This window comes from Schistocerca serialis, chromosome 1 (genome assembly GCF_023864345.2).
Source record: "Schistocerca serialis cubense isolate TAMUIC-IGC-003099 chromosome 1, iqSchSeri2.2, whole genome shotgun sequence".
Lineage (NCBI taxonomy): Eukaryota > Metazoa > Arthropoda > Insecta > Orthoptera > Acrididae > Schistocerca > Schistocerca serialis.
The window spans coordinates 843,765,103-843,785,507 of record NC_064638.1 but is presented as its reverse complement, the minus strand read 5'-3'; the positions used below and the strand labels follow the sequence as shown (position 1 = coordinate 843,785,507).

General features: G+C 42.9%; 1 protein-coding gene across 1 annotated transcript in view; it reads left to right on the top strand.

Moving 5' to 3' along the window:
* The window catches only part of LOC126439219 (uncharacterized), a 172,129-nt gene that overhangs the window by 107,426 nt on the left and 44,298 nt on the right, over positions 1-20,405 (top strand). Inside the window, exon 8 of the mRNA XM_050090558.1 lies at positions 4,796-5,032. Coding sequence (XP_049946515.1) covers positions 4,796-5,032 — 237 coding nt within the window. The remainder of the gene's footprint in view (positions 1-4,795; positions 5,033-20,405) is intronic.

The following is a 20,405-nucleotide window of genomic DNA, read 5'->3' as shown; positions in this document are numbered from 1 at the left end:
GCTAGACCTAGATAACGCCGCGCTTCCATATCGGCTTATAACCTGGAAAACAATTTAATATTAGCAAAAATCTTAATAAAACTAATACGTAAAATTTTAATATTAGTCAAATTCTAATAGAACGAGTTCTCAACAATAAATTATTATTATGTCAAGTTCTGATGAAACAAGTTCTTAACAGCTTTGATAGAATTTGGAGAGAGGGTGTCCTATAATGCCCCCTACCCAGGTCACGAAAGATCGCAACCACGCTCTGCTACCATTTTGACACGGCTCCGCAGGCGTTAGCTGGGGTAGATACCAGGGATGACATCAGAGAACGCCCCGAAGGCCAGTGCTTTGAATACGTGGAAGTTGCGGGGAGTACGGGCAGGCACTGTTCCTCTAATAAAGCCTTTTTTTTTTCTTTCAAAATTTTACAACTTTATTCACTTGATTTTAAAATAGTAAGTAAAGATTCGTTATCCTGAACAATAAGACCCTCAATATAGTTTGTTAATGAAAGGTCCCGAGTTATTTTAACCGATCAAAGAACAGCTCTAAAAATCAATTTACAACGCTTAAAACTCAAAATACCTTTCCAAGCAAAGGAAAAAAATACAAATTGCATAATTCAAGGTTAATTATCCTAACGCCACATTGCAATACCAAAATTATCCTAGATATGACTTATGATCTCTAAAGGCAATTAAATATTGATCACAATTTTAAAATAAAAACAACTTAAATGCAATAAAATCTGATTACTGTCAGCGTACACTCAAACCCCGTAGCCACTACGATGCGCCCCGTGTTACAAAATATTTTCCTTACATTGAACACTTTATCCCATTAACCCCCTTGCATGTGATGCATACTACGCCCAACGAATTATGACAACTAAGCATAGATGTTATAATTAACCAGGTATGTAATCTTTTACTTTCAAAATAAATAAAAAAACACCAATCAACTCTAAATCATAGAGGATATATCCATTAAAAAATTTACAATACATATCTTTTGATTTCGTCGTGGTCATGCGCTGTTGTGCACTGTGCTCTCCTTCAGGATCACATGCGGCACTATGTACAAAACGTTAACAGGGCGCAACCAGCTTACACAAGTTGCATACTGGAATTATACGTCGATATGAATGCGGTTCGAAAATCTTAAAACGGGCGAGGGAGTAGATGCGGTACTAATGAACACTTCGACTATACCACACCGCACCAAACAGCAGTACTGTGAGATAGACAAGAGACAAATCAACAACTGTTGCAGAGCAACCTCAGCAAGGCAGTAAGAAAATATCTGGGACTTGGGAGGGCTACACCATTCTACAGAATGACGTCCCAAGCTAAATTATGAAAATACTACCAGCGATTTCACCACGACAAGAAAAATTGTAAAATACTATAAGAAGTGAACTGCAATTAACACGATTCATAAGCGTCCGACGGAAAAGCTCCACAGTTAATCTTTGGAAATTTGTGGTAAGGTCTTAAGGGGCCAAACTGCTGAAATCATCGGTCCCTAAGCTTAAACTAAATTATGCTAAGGACAACACACACACACACACACACACACACACACACACATACACACATACACACGCCCACACACACATGCCCGAGGGAGGACTTGAACCTCCGATGGGGGGAGCCGTAAGAACAGTCAATCTTTGAAATGGTTCAAATGGCTCTGAGCACTATGGGACTTAACATCTATGGTCATCAGTCCCCTAGAACTTAGAACTACTTAAACCTAACTAACCTAAGGACATCACACACGTCCATGCCCGAGGCAGGATTCGAACCTGCGACCGTAGCGGTCACGAAGTTCCAGACTGAAGCGCCTAGAACCGCACGGCCACATCGGTCGGCAGTCAATCTTTCTCCTACTACAAACACTTAACAGTACCTGCAAAGTTCACTCATGGACACTACGATACTGTCAATTACTCGTTATAACTGTAGATAACAGAGTTTAACACACTGGGGCAGAATTAGGTTTCTCAATAAGACAAGCAATGATTCGGCCCTTCACTTGGATCCACCTTCGACACAAAACAGTCATTTACTTTAAAGCAGCTAAATAAATGCCAATGCCGATATCGACGCTCTCCGCCCAAGCAGCGCTCTAACTGGAGACTGCAGTACCGAAGCCAAGCTTACACCACCCACAAGTCTGATATACGCGCCACCGGCGTGCACCTTTTTAGAATTATTATGTTCACCTCATACATCAAACTTTCCGCAATTCTTCGTCGGAATCCAAAGGCAGAAACAAGAAATCACTTCTCAGCCCTTGTATTCAATGATCGCCGAAGGGACAACACCAACCCTCCACACTAGCATCTTCGAGCCCACGGCGTTCAGTCCCCGTCCGACTGCTTCTCCGGGGCCCACCGACCAAGCAGCGTTGCCTCCGACGCCGACGTCGCTCCTCACGCACAGTCCCGAGCTCACTCACAACAAGCCCCTTCTTCATCGTTCTGTCTCCTCGCGGCACTCGGGAAGCCAACTCGCCAAAGATATGCGGCGACCAGATACTCTAATCCGATCTCGATTCTGACATCGCGGCGAGTACTGAGAAGGTGGATGGTTTCAAAAAACATGCGAGGTGCCAGGGCTAGCAGTGTATGTAACACTAAATTCTTCTACAATCTTCATATGGAAATGATGCTCAAAGCCCCCCCCCCCCCCCCACTTTTCTAACTCCGACTTTTGCTGTTGCACATGGATTAAGAAGAAACGCGAACTGACTGTAATCGACCCTGCGAGTGGAGTAGAAAAGAGTTTGGCACCTGCAATAATTTAATTTGATATAAATTAATTTGATAAAGGAAAGTTTCATTAACGTAGTGAGAAATGAAGGGGTTACTCTACCGATCAACAGAATGAAAGTTCTGTCCAAAATAACAATTTGATTTACTATGACTAAACTCAAAACAATAAACAAAAAACATGAAACATTTAAAATACGTTAAATTGGATACTCAAATAAATGCTGTGAAGGTGACGTTGTCGATAAACTGGATTGCGACATTTATGACCAAGTGGTATGTTGAGCCAATTCCTTGCAACTCAAATCATAAGAGAGACACCCAGCCAACCCAACATTAATTGCTGCTACAGTAGTGAGAACTCAGACAATGAACATCCAAGACAGGACCACGTTAGAAAAGACGGGAACAGGCGCGCTCTGCTGAGCTCTGATTGTCACATCGCAAAATTCCCTAATCTGCCAGTGCTGCGAACATACTTCACCAAGCTGTCTTCTTAACTGCAAGGACAAGATCTGGCATACCGGAGGCGATGGCTGGTTGCTCCGACGTCCCGTCGTGGTGACGATAATGTCTCGAGTATAGCCCGAAACAAATTATCCTGGTCTGGTTGTTCCAGACTGAAGACATTCTAGCAACACAAATGCGCCTCTGAGGGAGACGAAGAAGGCTCGCTGCACAATCACGGATGGTACAGTGATTGATTTTAACAAGCGAAGTCACACAGTAGCCCCGATACAGTCAACTTTAGCCAAAACTGCTCAAGACAGACAACATAGGCCGCTTGTACGCAGAACGCTCAATTGCCAACTGTACTTGGAAAGTTACATTGAAGTCGAAACTTCAGCAACTTCGTCAAACAGTTACAATTAAATGAAAGTATATTAGACACCCACTGGAAGGCAGGCTGTCCAGAGCAGCGAGAGCTCAATCTTGTAACCTACTCCGACCGAAAGGCGAGAGCCGACTTACTCAAGAGCATCCGTACAATCCGAACACAGAACATTCCCGCCCCCACGACAGTGGCCGTGGTTAAACGTGCCAATCAGCAACTCGAAAACCGACGGAAAATTCCATTCTATTGCCGAAGCACTACTATTCCATCAATGGAGATACTTGGCGCCAATTTTTGCGCCGATTTTGCTACGTCACGGAGCTATCCCCTGAGCAAGCCAGTCACAGTTATGATTTTGCAGAAAACGCGGAAATTTGCCCGCCAAGACTGCCTGGGAACATAAGTCATTCCCACGCCTCGCTGGCAGCACGTCAGAAAGTGTTTTCACTAAGTTTCTGCGAAGTAACGGAATCTCTACCCTCAGCCGCTCCTTCAGACCCCTGTGGGCGTGTCGCCCTCGCTCTTATGACAATGTCGGCGTCTGGACAGCATCCACTCGACTCCCTGACACCCGTTGGCATAACCCTTTCAAGATCAGCAGAACCCGCCTGTCACCGGACTACCCAGGTGACGAGAGAAGCTGCATGGGAAGTTCGTGTGTGAAGGAATAGCAACTTCTCACCGCATGCAGTTAGAGAGGAAATTATTCATATCTTCTGAGTTCTCAATACTAGCCTTGTAATGACAATACTCGGCCTTACTTCCCCAAATCGAATTGCTCAAAGTAAGTGGGCAAGTCACTGTGTGCATCGTAAAGGCATGCCACCTCTCAAACAAAATTTAAAAAGTGAGCGGTACCGGGTCAGTTGATACGTCTCTCCGTTCCTGAGAAAAAAGAGTTGTAAACTATCAGACAGAGAAACAAAATGATTCTGTAAGACTTCTGTTTTTGCAGACTAAGGCAGGAAACCCTAAAATAGTAAAATCGAGAGTCTATAAATGGCGAATGATGAAACACTGATTGATGTCTACTGGTAAGACAACATTTTTTTGACGGCCAATATCATAGGCCGTAAGCAGCCGCAAGAAGGAAGGGAGAGAGGGTAAGATTTCCCCACTCCCCGCCTCACTTCCCGCAGGCGTTCTTCTCAGCTCCCCAGTGTAGCTGAGCTGTGAGCCCGGTTGTTGGGCAGTGCGGGCTACCCACTGGACAGGTACGGCGAGCCGGCTGGTGACGCGGTGTGCGGTGGTGTCGTGTCGCCAGGTGCGGAGGAGTGCGACCTGGCGGGCCTGGGCTGCCTGCGCCGGAGCGCCGGCCAGTGGCTGCGGCAGGCGCCGCGCTGGGCGCCTCCCGGCCGCGGCCTCCACTGCGACTGCCCGCTCGCCTGCCTCGACGCCGAAGTCGACACCGTCCACCAGCGCGCTGACAGGTGAGCGTCGCACCTGCTGCTGCTGCTGCTCACACTCCACTCTTACGCCCTTATTTACTTCCACAACTCTTTTTATTTTATGTTTCTACCTTTCCTGGAGCCGTACTTCCAACATATCAGATCGGTGCGTCAGTTGGTTTTTGTTCTGCACGTTGGTATTCCAGTTGCTACGGGTTTGTTTATCGAGTGTTATTTTTTATTTGTATTTCACTGTTGTTATTTGAGTTTACATATTGTCATTTTGTCTTTTGGAGATGAGTGGAGCTGTGGACGCTAGGAAATGGAGTGCCAAGTGGAGAAATCGGAACATTTCCAACGTATTCTGTTTCAGTTCAATAGAGGGGTGACAGCAGCAAAGGCAGTCGGAAACATTTTCGTCATGCCTGGGGGTAATCCCCCTTGGAAAGAACACCGCAAGAAAATGGTTTATCTCGTTTTAAGGATGTCGTTTTGACATCAGTGACTCTCCACGTACAGGAAGATCGTTTAAAGGCATTAATCCACGATTATCCACATCAGTGGATGCGCTAAGAGGTCAAGTGTGTTTTCGCAACCCCTTTTTTTTAAATTCACATTGACTCATGAACTAACTGCTCGAAATAATTTTCAGAGAATGCGTTTAGCACAATTTCGGATGATGTTTTATGCGTACCTCCGGAATTAAACAAGTACTTTCGCCAACATATGGAGGGTAAATTAAAGTCACCACCAATTACAGTTATACGTGAATTGAACAATTTTTGAACCAATTACAATTGTATGAGTCGGGCACGTATTTGAAATCAAACTCAAGCTTTCTTTGAACCTTTCAGCAATTGTATCATCTGAAATGGGAGGTCGGTAAAATGATCCAATTATTATTTTATTCCGGTTACCAAGAATGATCTCTGCCCATATTAACTCACAGGAACTACCTACTTCAATTTCGCGACAAGCTAAACTATTTCTAACAGCAACAAAAACGTCACTGCCAAATGTGTTTAGCCTATCCTTCAGGAACAACGTTAGGTTCTTCGCAAAAATTTCAGCTGAACTTATCTCCGGCTTTAAGAAACTTTCAGTGCCTATAACGATTTGAGCATCAGTGCTTTCTATTAGCGCTTGGAGCTCTGGTACTTTCCCTACACAGCTACGACAATTTACAACTATTATACCTATGGTTCCTTTGTCTACGTTCTTCCTGTGTTTGGCCTGCATCCTTTGTGACAGAAGCCCTTCTTGTGTTTTCCGAGACCCTCTAACTTAAAAAACCTCCCAGTTCACGCCACAGTTCCTGCTACCCATGTAGCCTCCTCCTGCGTGTACTGGACTCTTAACCTATTCAGCGGAACCCGAAATCCAACCACACTATGGTGTAAGTAATCTGCAGTCTACACAGCTGCAGACCCGTCTGAGTCACTGACTCAGACCCTCCACTCGTCTGCAAATGGCGAGCTCTGCTTTCATCTCGCAAGCGAGACTGCCAGCCTTTGCCACTTTTCTCAGCCGCTCGAAACCAGAGAGAATCTCATCCTATCTAAAGTAAAACACATCATTTGTACTTTTTTCCTCTCCTATAATTGTCCACTCATGCTCAGAATATCAAATATTTCACACGCTAAAATATAAATTTTCGTTCTTTTCTCATATGTTTCAATTGAGTATGATATTGAACATCCACCGATTTTGATGTAAGTGAATAATGAAGGTAATCAGACACATGGCTCACACTGTTATCTGCTACCGGCTACAACCAAGCATTTGAAGCAGCAATTATCGTTTTCTGAATCAACACTTATCATGTTATGTTTACAGTCACTTTTGGTAATTTATGGAAACTATGTCTGCCAAGTTTCTTGGTATGTGGTTATGAAAGCGTGGATGTTTCCCAAGTTATTTAATATTTCTGTAAATTCAGTACGTATTGCTACAAAACCAGTGATTTTTGTGTAAGGCTGCGTGAAAGTGCCTAAAAACCATTTTGTAAAGGCTCGAAAAACATCGAAAAATATTGAAAAAATCGAAAAAATTAAAAAAATTCCCTAAAAATATTGGAAGCATTGTAAGATTATGACAAGTACCGAAAAAATGCTAAAGTATAAAAAAATATCACATGTATCGAAAAGTATCAGAAAGAATCAGCAAGGACTGTAATGTATCGAAAGAATCGAAATTTCGTTAGGAGTGTACGATATATTTTTTTCTTGAAACAAATGCTTCTCGCTCATGCATTTATGTCGACACGGTGGAGTATGATACCCTCCAAGATTGTGTAACCAATTCCTTAAATGCCCGTGGACATACGTTAAGTCTTGACTCATCTGAGACATTGCTGAAAAAACGGAAAGATAGATTTTAAAAGGAAGGCAACCACTACTAATAAGCCACTGATATTGTTTCTGGTACAGTTACCTGTCCCGTGTGTAGGTGTCATCCAGAGATTTTGCGCGCGCTCGCGCGTGCACACACACACACACACACACACACACACACACACACACACACACACACACACACACACGCTGTAAATTTTCGAAGTCTATGATTCTGGTTGGGAGATAAAAGATATTCGAAAACTTTGCTTCACTCTAAATATAAATGAAAGCTTTTGTGTGGGAATGAACAGAAAATTACCAAAAATTATTTCAAATGAACATGCCATCATAAGTGTTGATTCAACGAATGATAATTATTGCTTAAAATTGCCAATTATAGCTGAGAATGTGAGCTGTGTGCCTAATTATATTCCTTATTCAGATGTATTAAAATTATTAGACCTATCATTTCCTACTAAATTGAAATATGTACACACATTTGGGAAAAACAACGAAAATTATTCATTTAATATGTAGGATATTCAGTATTCTGAGCATGATGGATGATTACAGCAGGGAAAAAATGAGTACGAAGGAAAAGAGTTTAGTGTCGTCCCATTGCAAGTCTCCAACAACATAAACGTAACATGTGAACCTGTTAAACCTGCAAATTGAAAATACAGAACTTTTACAATTTCTGTTACATAAAAAACCTTTGAACGATATCACGTAGAAGCATTGCTCCTAATCACCATTCAAATGAGTGTGTTAGCGTTGTTTATGTTATTTTCATTCCAAAGAGAAGATAACTGCTCATTTAGTTGATTGTTCACAATTCAAGCCAGTCAACCGTGTCAACAGTTCCTCACAAGCGACTATTAATCAAATTGCGTGCATATGGAGTATCGTCTCAGTTGTGTGACTGGATTCGTGACTTCCTCTCAGAGAGGTCACAATTCGTAGTGATGGACGGTAAACCATCGAGTTGAACAGAAGTTATATCTCGCGTTCCGCAAGGTAGTGCCATAGTGATAATCTGAGCAGCTACATAATCAGGTAGATTGTTTGCAGATGATGCTGTAATTTACCGTCTAGTAAAATCATCAGACGATCAATTCCAGTTACAAAATGATCTAGAGAGAATTTCTGTATGGTGCTAAAAGTGGCAATTGGCACTAAGCAAAGAAAAGTGCGAGGTCATCCACGTGGGTACTAAAAGAAATCCGATAAATTTCGAGCATACGATAAATCGCACAAATCTAGGAGCTGTCAATTCGACTAAATACCTAGGAATTACAATTACGAGGAACTTAAATTGGAAAGACCACATAAATAATATTGTGGGGAAAGCGAAACAAAGACTGCGCTTTGTTGGCAGAACACTTAGGAGATGCAACAAACCCACTAGAGACAGCCTACATTACACTTGTCCGTTCTCTGCTGGAATATTGCTGCACGGGGTGGGATCCTTACCAGGTAGGATTGACGAAGGACATCGAAAGGGTGCAAAGAGGGGCAGCCCGTTTCGTGTTATCACGCAATAGGGGTGAGAGTGTCACTGATACGATACGCGAGTTGGGGTGACACTCAATGAAACAAAGACCGTTTTCTTTGCGGCGAGATCTATTTACGAAATTTCAATCACCAACTTTCTCTTCCGAATGTGAAAATATTTTTTTGACACCCGCCTACGTAGGGAGAAATGATCATCATAATAAAATAATAGAAATAAGAGCTCGAACGGAAAGATTTAGGTGTTCCTTTTTCCCATGCGCTATTTGAGAGTGGAATGGTAGAGAAGTAGTACGAAAATGGTTCGATGAACCCTCTGCCAGGCACTTAAGTGTGAACTACGGAGTAACCATGTAGATGTAGATGTAGATGTGATGCCCAATGCAGAGAAACCGTACACAAAATCCGATAGGCAAGCAATTAGAGCTACCATTTGTCATATAAGCAGATACTGACTGCTTGCTAAAACAGAATGTCACTGGTGAAATTCATGTGTATAAATTATTTAGTACTACTTACTATCTACATTGCAGCTATAGTGAGAAATGTCCACAGTCTCAGGTGTACTGGGGTCCTATGAGGAATGGTTTAGCACGCAGCTGTACTTGACTGCTGACAATATAAAAAATGCTTGTTTCAGAACATGCAGATGATTATTAGTTTCGATGAAGAACAAACGTTTCGAGCAATAGGAATTTACCATAACTTCAGGAACGATTTAAGCAAAACACAGAGGCCATTTTCAGTTTACTGACAGTTTTCGAGAAGCTTCACTTTCCAGCTATAACGTAAATTACACAAATACGTGGAAAAAGCTGACCATAAGAAAAGGGAGATACAAAATATTCACTGGATCTATCGCAGTGTAACACCACTGTCACATTATATTTCGCTTTGCAGATTCCTTCAACTTTATGCCACATTCTGTAGAAAAGAGCGTGTCATATTTAAAATCTGATGAGTTGAAAATAACAATAAAGTATTTCACCTACAGTGAAAAGTTTAGTTTGATTAATAATAAAGTTGTGTTTCCATATATGTAACTGCCGAATCCGTTTTGTTGGATGTACATTTGCCATCAGTTAAAGCTTCCAAATGCTTGTTGATTGGTCAAACAACTATCAAATAATGTGAATACCAAACAGCATGCAAAGTGTGGTGTTTATTTGAATGCAAGACATTAGGAGATTGCTCTGGCTTATATTTGTAAACCGAGATCATGTTTTTAGCCTGCGTCTTTGGAGATTTCCATTAACTCTTCACCTCGTAAAGCATGGTTGCTTTGCTGAAAATAACTAACGTAAAATTGCAGCTATTAAGGACATATAACAACTATAATTTGATAAGTGTGGTAGCAGAGGTGGTATTGTCCATTGCTCACATAGACAGGCTGTTGCAAACAACAGGTTCATAGCTGATTCTAATGAAAATAACAATGCCTCTTACATTATATATCTCTATATTAATAGTCTCTATAGCTTGGGGACGATGCAGTACCTAACACTCTGATCTTGCATGGCTGTCTATGTAGAGTTTTGACGAAATGAGCTTACCAAATTATTCAGACATCGGCTACGTTTTAGAAGTAATACCCAGAAAGTATCCATGAACTTCACTTTGATCCAGCATTATATTCAGAGGAAATAGAACCATCACCAGCAATCAACAAGCCAGGAATTCCAAAGAACTTTATTTCCTTATTATGAAAATAAATTATGCGGTTCACAACAGAAATCTGAAGTAGTGACCAGACTCACTGGCTATTATCATTCCGTCAAGCTCGCTCGATGAAACCATATATCAACATTAAAGCTGAGAAACGTATTAATGCAAAAAACGAATTCGAAAAACTTTTTTTTCAAACTAATGAATAATAGTATTTATGGAAAAACTGTGCAGAATGTGCGAAAAATTTGTGATGTGAAGCTAGTAATAAGGAGGAAAGGTAGATACCGAGCTGTTTTCGGAATACAAGATCGAATTTCAAGTGCAGTGTCGTTTTCATGGTCAGTTTGACTGTCATTGGATTAAGTAGACTTAATACTGTTTTTGACAGATACACAGCTGCAGGGATGGCTATTTTATATATTTATAAGATGCGTCTAGTAAATTAAGAAGTTTGAGGGAAAAATGGTAAAATATGTTGCACAAACAGGGATAGCTTATTATATCACATAACTTCTTCACATATTTATAATGTTATTAAATGTGCTGTGCATACGTGGTTTGACGGTTTGGAGTACCCTGATAGTAGCGTTTATAATATCCCCTGCGTCAATAACAAGAAAGTGGGCATCATAAAAGGTCTGTTATCAGGTGGTATTAATACAGACTTCGTGGGACTGAGAGTAAACATGTGAGCTCTCAAAACTGAAACCTAGCCCGTCATTCATAAAATGAAAGTAGTAAAACGCTCATCAGCGAATTAAGAAAGGATGAGTACCGAGAATGTGTGTCAAATTATGTTGATAAATCGACTGTTCAGTATATAATTCGATCAAAGCCGCATACGATTTTCATTATAACACAACGTGATTGGCATTTTCGTCATGCAAAGTGAACAGTGTATTGCTCATTTTCGAAAACAAGTGACTAGTACTTGCCTTTGTGCACATTGTTGTAAGTGTAATGTCCTGAAATTGATACTTGCATGTTGTAGACAGAGAAAAGATGTAAACTGAAACTGCAGTCTACATAAATGTTACTTATATATCATGACTAACTTACTTTTGCATGTCGTATGACGTGCATTTATATATGATAAGGGCCATCTTCGAAAAATCAAATAGCGTATTTTTAAAGTAGTGCAAATGTAAGACCACGCTGCGAGTATTCCTCTAAAATAAACTCATATGGCATTACTGCTGAAGGCGTAGAAAAACAAGTCAGTATAAAAATGTTAAAATAAAAATCGAACATAACACTGTTTTACATATATGAAATGATTCAGTTTGAACAGGGAAGTAGAAATATGAAGTCAAATTTCGTCAAGCAAATTGATACGAAAGTTATCAAAACATTTAAATCAATGTTTTAAGTAGTTAGCACGAGGGCTACTTTTTTTTCAATGTTCGATTAATCGTGAAATTAAAACCACAGTGAAAATTCAATGAAGCTTTGCGCAGAATTGTTGCACGGTGTGTCTAGTGCGACTGTTGATCGCGTCGAGTCGTTCCTTTCAGTTCTGATCGCACAGTGAGCACATAAAGATGGCCACAGCAATAGAATCTCCATTAAGTATGAAGTGCGTGTTGTCATTACATTTCTCTATGCTAAGGGCTTCCGCCTGATTTCAGGCAGCCACAACGCAACTGCCAGGCATAGCAGATTTCGGCTTTGGTGGAGGAACTCTGAAGTAGGATGCACAGACGATCATGATGCAGGAGTTCTGGGAAGGAAGTGACTGTCAACCAACGATATTGCTCAATGAGTAGATCAGGCGATTAGAGAAAATTATCTACGGAGGGAAATTCACAACAAACTAAGAGGAATGTTGTCCTTCGTGCCAATGCTCGGCCGCGCACAGCAGCTCCAACAAAGACCCTGCTGCAGCGTTTTCGATTGTACGTGTTAGGTCAGGCAGCATGCAGCTCGGTCCTGGCTCCCTCCGACTTTCGTCTCTTTGCTCAATGACCGCTTGCTAGAGAACTGGTGGAAAGCACAGGCTGCTGTCTTCTCTGATGGGAAAGTTGGTACAACATGAGGCCACATGTCTAAGTCGGAGCGGTGACTACGCCGTATAGGAGCTAAAAGGTATAGCTAAATGTTGCAAATAAAACATTTATTTTATTTTCGTTGCAATTTCCACTATACGATCGATCGAACTTTGAAAAAAAATAGCCCTCGTAACTGTCTTTTACGTTACATCTGAACTAACTGTTGCACTGGAGCTTTTTTATGTGGCATGACTAAATAAAAGTAAAGGAGCCGCCCATACAAGAAACGCCATGGAAGCGGGTCAGACAGAGGCTGGCAGAACGCAGTTGCGCCAGGGTTACCGGCTGTACTGCAAGTATTTTTGGCGCCGCGTTGGAGCAGTTATCACATACTCAAACCCTGACACTGAACCTAGAGCCACAATATCACTGACAGCAGAAAGGCAGAAGCAGTTGTGGTGGTGACCCTATTGCTGGGCGACTGAGCTGTGTCTCTGTCGTGGCTTACGTGATAGGAAAAGATGCCTTGGAGAAACAGAGACGTGTAAATACTACGCATTTGAGACAGGTGATATTCAGTTTGTAAGCCGCCAGCTACGCCACGTCTACACCAGTGTACGGGTCAGCATGGGCCAACAAGCAGGTACTGCCAAACTCTGTCTCGAGTAGCTAAGGATTCACCACCCGGGCTAAGTCTGAATGCAACTGACTTGGCACCCTCAAACCGTTGGGCCACCTGCTGGCAGCTGATCCACGGTTTGAGCTCGCGCCTTCTAGTTGCTTAACCACCGTCGCCTGTGTGGGCGAACACTGTCGCTGATCGTCGCCCTATGCAGGACACACTGTTACTTCTCACCACCTCCTGTGTGGGCGCACGTCACCTCTGTGAGCAGCTGCAGGCCGCACTGGAATCCACGGTTCGACACTACACACCCCAGTGTGTCTAGCCCTGAGTTGTACATCTGTAGTTGCTGGTGCGGCCACCTTTGCTGGCTTCCGTTTGGTGTTCAGCCACAGGCCCAGTCAGCATCGAAGGCTCTCTGTCTAGTACTACTGCTACTACATCTACGTTCCGCAAGCGACCTTGCGGTGTGTAGCGGAAGGTACTTTATCTATCGCTGTCACTAACCCCCCCCCCCCCACCCGCTTTCCTATTCCAGTCACTAATAGTTCGCAATCATTGTTAATCCTCCCAGTGGCCTCGAATCCCTCTGATTTTATCTTCATTGTCTTTTTGAGAGATGTACATAGCAGGAAGCAATATATTAGTTGACCCGTCTACGAACTGCCAGTGTGGCCATGCGGTTAAAGGCGCTTCAGTCTGGAACCGCGCGACCGCTACGGTCGCAGGTTCGAATCCTGCCTCGGGCATGGATGTGTGTGATGTCCTTAGGTTAGTTAGGTTTAAGTAGTTCTAAGTTCTGTGGGACTGATGACCTCAGATGTTAAGTCCCATAGTGCTCAGAGCCATTTGAACCATTTTGTCTACGAACTTACGCCCTCGGAACCTTAACAGTAGACCACACCGTGATGCAGAACGCTTCTCTCGCAGCGTCTGCCGCTGCAGTTGGTTGGTGACCTCTGTGACGCATTTGTGCCTACTAAATGAACCTGTATGAAACGCACTGCTCTACTGTAGATTCCCTCTATTTCCTCTGTCAGTCCGGTGTGGTGCGGATCCCATACTGACGACTCTAATTCTATTATTGGTCGAACATGTGTTTTGTAAGCTACTTCCGTTGCTGGTGTATTACATTTCCTGAAGACTCCGTCACTGAATCTCTGTCTGGCGTCTACCTTACTCGCGATTCGTTTTATGTGGTGATTCTATTTCAAATCGCTCTCTGCGCATATTCTTCCATATTTTAGGGGAGTAAGTGCTTCCAGTGATTGTCCTGTAACTTCGTAATCATAAAATAAAGTGTCTTTCCGTCTATATATCGGTACTACGTTACATCCGTTTCTGGTGAGCGTCAATTGCCACTCACCGTACCAAGCGTCGATGCCCTGCAGGTCCTCCTGTATTTAGCTACAATTTTCTGGCATCGGACTTCTCTATATACAACAGCGTCATTCTTGAAAATCCTCGTGGAACTTCTGACATTATCTAATAGGTCACTTTCATATATTGTGAGAAGTAATGGCCTATAATACTCACCTGGAACACTCCTGAAGCTTCTTTTACGTATGAAAACTTCTCTCCGTTCAGAATGAGATGCTGTGTTCTGTTTGTTAGAAACTCTTTAATCCAATCATACAGTTGGTCTGACATTCCATTCGCTCGTATATTGCTCAACAGGCGGAAGTGCGGAACTGTACATAGTGCCTTCCAGAAGTCAAGGTACAATACAACTGGGCGGCTTTAGATACTGCTTTCCAGTAACAGCAATGGTTGGCTCTGAGCACTATGGGACTTAACATCTATGGTCATCAGTCCCCTAGAACTTAGAACTACTTAAACCTAACTAACCTAAGGACATCACACACATCCATGCCCGAGGCAGGATTCGAACCTTCGACCGTAGCAGTCGCGCGGCTCCGGACTGAGCGCCTAGAACCGCTAGACCACCGTGGCCGGCCAACAGCAATAGTAAAAGTAATGACATCTCAAACTTAGTGATTGGTAGCTGTATTTATAACATACACTGGTGTGCAAAACTTAAGGAGAAATATAAATTTCACATGCTTTGCCACAGCCAGGTAACATACCTCTATGAAATCTAGAGCATACATAGAAATAACTGCTACAGTGCAGTCCGATACAGAAGATACCTCCAAGAAATATGCAATGAGACGGGCAGAAATGAAACCTTTATTCAAAGATAATAGTTGCACTGAAGTCACCACGAATCATAATGGTGCCCTGACATAACAAAAGTAAGCCTGTCACTTGCAGGCCGTGACGACAGGCCATTGCAGAGTGAGCACGCTTTGGACGCCAAGTCCAGCTGCATCCTGTGGGAACTGGCCATCTCCCATTACTTCCAAAGCTATTTTTTATTGGAACAAAACAGTTATTTGTGACTGCTGTTTCTATGGCAGGGTATCGTGCAACCACATGGCTCCAACCCACCACACTACTGCAACCACTGATAGGGCGGTGAACTACAGGTCTCCTGATCAGTAACAGTCCATTTCCACCACCTACCATAGAGGTCATCCACCCCTGAAGTCTTCACAACTTTTATTACATGAATATTTAGGTTGTGATTGCGAAGCACCAACCGATATAACAAATGCAGTCCTTCCTGCTGCTACAAAGATCTGCAACAGCTGGGCTACTGACAGACAGATCGCTCCACAGGGGGTACAGATACTGTATCAACATCACTGCACACTACATTTGAGAATAGCAAAAGGGGTGGCCCGACGAAAATTGTCCAGGGTGTTGGGTTTCACAAAAATCATTGATAGTATACTGCATGCAAAAAGGATTCACTAACGACTCAATTAAAATCTTGGCTGTTCTATGAAACAATCCTGTCTCATCAGATTCTTTGTTAGTCTGGCAAAGCGCGCTTTTCCCACGAACAAAGTCAGCTCCTAGCTGAAACACCCCCGTTTAAATTCCTTTATTGGGTTTTGTGTAATTTACCGAAGCCGCCAAACAGTTAATTATTATAATTATATGACCGTGTGCTTAATGGATGAAAGGCTGTCGGTCTTTCTGCTGTGGTTTCGGGGGTATTTCAACCGGGTGCGGCTGTTCTGAGACTGAATAGTGGAATGATTGAAAGTTTGTCTATTATCAAGGACCACAAAGGTTGCGATGTACAAACTGTATTGTGTTTTCTACGAACACACAAATTCTGAAGCAGTTGCTACCTTCGCCTTACACTTCTAATTACAGTTATATATTTTTATTGGTTGCTGATTTTCAGTACTTCGTCACACGCAATGCTGATGGTTAACATTCACAACAATCCTCACTGCAATCCATGGTTGTTGCTGGCCGACGCAGTTGACGCGAAACACGTAATTCGGCACTTGTCACTTTCGGTTTCATATCACTCGCGTATCGGTACTAGTGAGGGTCAACCCCACGACGATCAGGGGGACGTGCTCACTTGTCATACTCCGGTGAATTTTACCGTTTACAACCACTCGACCACCATTCTTGCCTGTCTCTCCAGCACTACTTCTCACTCGACACACTCCAGTGCTACTCCTCACTTGACACTCGTCTCACTGCCTACTGCAGTACTCGACAATCGACTCCTGTCTACTATCGATCTGGGCGTCGGAAACTAGCATCTATGTTGGTGGGATCATGGATCCCTTACATAGCCTTCTACTCTCTAGTATTTTTTAAGAACGTCCAGTGAACACATCTCCATATTTTGGGAGGAAAACTTCCCTGTTCTTCCGAGTCGACATCGCCTGACGCAATTTGCTTTCACCAGGAGATAGACAGTGCAGTAAACAATGCTGAAGAGCGTCGCTTCCTTGGGGAGGACGGCAGGCAGGGATATGCGGAAACTGTTCCCCGCTGCACATGCCTTCGAAGAAGTCAGTGGCCCGAGTACAGGGCCCGGCCTGGTTATGAAACGGTTTGCTACAAGTGACTCTCTCCACGGTTCATTATTTTCGCACTTTAATCGGATATGGGATGCGTGCACTGGCTGCTTACAGCTTGTGGAAAAAATTTGCGGGGCATCTTGAATGGCGCGTAGCAGAACAATGTTGGATGAGTACTTGCAGCCCGACAGACCAGAAGCGCTACCTCTCCTCCCATCGGCCGGGCCTCAGAAGCAAACCTCTATCCTTTACAAAGTGTGTCTGTGGTGATCTCGGCCTGCAGACCCAGGAGTGGCTTATCCATGGCTCCCAAGACTACAGCTCAAAAGCAGTGTCTTTTATTCTGCATGGAAAGATTTCCAATCAGAAGGCTAAACGATAGGAAAAGATGGCTTAATCTTGGCATTCACTGACATCACTAACGTTATTAGCAAATTGTACCCGTGGTCTAGGGGTAGCGGCTTTGATTCGTAATCAAAACGTCTTCAGTCCCGGGTTCGATCCCCACCAATGCCTAAATTTTGATAAATAATCAGCATTGGCGGCCGAAGACTTCCGGCATATGAAGTCAGCCTCATTCTGCCAACGGCCTTGTCAAAGAGGGCGGAGGAGCGGATAAGAGGTTCAGGGCACTCTCTTGTCCTAGGGGTGGGAAATTGCCCCTAAAGGCGGAAGAATCAGCAATGGTCAACGACATGAGAATGCAGAGGGCAATGGAAACCACTACATTAAAGACACGTAACGTGTATCCACAGGACATGTGGCCTGTAATTGAAGAAGTGTCATGATGATCTCTCCATTGGCAAAAGATTCCGGAATAGTCCCCCATTCGGATCTCCGGGAGGGGACTGCCGAGGGGGAGGTTACCATGAGAAAAAGATTGAATAATCAACGAGAGGATAACGTTCTACGAGTCGGGGCGTGGAATGTCAGAAGCTTGAACGTGGTAGGGAAACTAGAAAATCTGAAAAGGGAAATGCAAAGGCTCAATCTAGATATAGTAGGGGTCAGTGAAGTGAAGTGGAAGGAAGGCAAGGATTTCTGGTCAGATGAGTATCGGGTAATATCAACAGCAGCAGAAAATGGTATAACAGGTGTAGGATTCGTTATGAATAGGAAGGTAGGGCAGAGGGTGTGTTACTGTGAACAGTTCAGTGCCTGGGTTGTTCTAATCAGAATCGACAGCAGACCAACACCGACAACGATAGTTCAGGTATACATGCCGACGTCGCAAGCTGAAGATGAACAGATAGAGAAAGTGTATGAGGATATTGAAAGGGTAATGCAGTATGTAAAGGGGGACGAAAATCTAATAGTCATGGGCGACTGGAATGCAGTTGTAGGGGAAGGAGTAGAAGAAAAGGTTACAGGAGAATATGGACTTGGGACAAGGAATGAAAGAGGAGAAAGACTAATTGAGTTCTGTAACAAGTTTCAGCTAGTAATAGCGAATACCCTGTTCAAGAATCACAAGAGGAGGAGGTATACTTGGAAAAGGCCGGGAGATACGGGAAGATTTCAATTAGATTACATCATGGTCAGACAGAGATTCCGAAATCAGATACTGGATTGTAAGGCGTACCCAGGAGCAGATATAGACCCAGATCACAATATAGTAGTGATGAAGAGTAGGCTGAAGTTCAAGACATTAGTCAGGAAGAATCAATACGCAAAGAAGTGGGATACGGAATGACGAGATACGCTTGAAGTTCTCTAACGCTATGGATACAGCAATAAGAAATAGCGCAGTAGGCAGTACAGTTGAAGAGGAATGGACATCTCTAAAAAGGGCCATCACAGAAGTTGGGAAGGAAAACATACGTACAAAGAAGGTAGCTGCGAAGAAACCATGGGTAACAGAAGAAATACTTCAGTTGATTGATGAAAGGAGGAAGTACAAACGTGTTCCGGGAAAATCAGGAATACAGAAATAAAAGTCGCTGAGGAATGAAATAAATAGGAAGTGCAGGGAAGCTAAGACGAAATGGCTGCAAGAAAAATGTGAAGACATCGAAAAAGATATGATTGTAGGAAGGACAGACTCAGCATACAGGAAAGTCAAAACAACCTTTGGTGACATTAAAAGCAACGGTGGTAACATTAAGGGTGCAACGGGAATTCCACTGTTAAATGCAGAGGAGAGAGCAGATAGGTGGAAAGAATACATTGAAAGCCTCTATGAGGGTGAAGATTTGTCTGATGTGATAGAAGAAGAAACAGGAGTCGATTTAGGAGAGATACGGGATCCAGTATTAGAATCGGAATTTAAAAGAGCTTTGGAGGACTTACGGTCAAATAAGGCAGAAGGGATAGATAACATTCCATCAGAATTTCTAAAATCATAGGGGGAAGTGGCAACAAAACGACTATTCACGTTGGTGTGTAGAATATATGAGTCTGGCGATATACCATCTGACTTTCGGAAAAGCATCATCCACACAATTCCGAAGACGGCAAGAGCTGACAAGTGCGAGAATTATCGCACAATCAGCTTAACAGCTCATGCATCGAAGCTGCTTACAAGAATAATATACAGAAGAATGGAAAAGAAAACTGAGAATGCGCTAGGTGAAGATCAGTTTGGCTCTAGGAAAAGCAAAGGGACGAGAGTGGCAATTCTGACGTTACGGCTAATAACGGAAACAAGGCTAAAGAAAAATCAAGACACTTTCATAGGATTTGTTGACCTGGAAAAAGCGTTCGGCAATATAAAATGGTGCAAGCTGTTCGAGATTCTGAAAAAAGTAGGGGTAAGCTATAGGGAGAGACGAGCCATATACAATATGTACAACAACCAAGAGGGAATAATAAGAGTGGATGATCAAGAACGAAGTGCTCGTATTAAGAAGGGTGTAAGACAAGGCTATAGCCTTTCGCCCCTACTCTTCAATCTGTACATCGAGGAAGCAATGATGGAAATAAAACAAAGGTTCAGGAGTGGAATTAAAACACAAGGTGAAAGGATATCAATGATACGATTCGCTGATGACATTGCTATCCTGAGTGAAAGTGAGGAAGAATTAAATGATCTGCTGAACGGAATGAACAGTCTAATGAGTACACAGTATCGTTTGAGAGTAAATCGGAGAAAGACGAAGGTAATGAGAAGTAGTAGAAATGAGAACAGCGAGAAACTTAACATCAGGATTGATGGTCACGAAGTCAATGAAGTTAAGGAATTCTGCTACCTAGGCAGTAAAATAACCAATGACGGACGGAGCAAGGAGGACATCAAAAGCAGACTCGCTGTGGCAAAAAAGGCATTTCTGGCCAAGAGAAGTCTACTAATATCAAATACCGGCCTTAATTTGAGGAAGAAATTTCTGAGTATGTACGTCTGGAGTACAGCATTGTATGGTAGTGAAACATGGACTGTGGGAAAACCGGAACAGA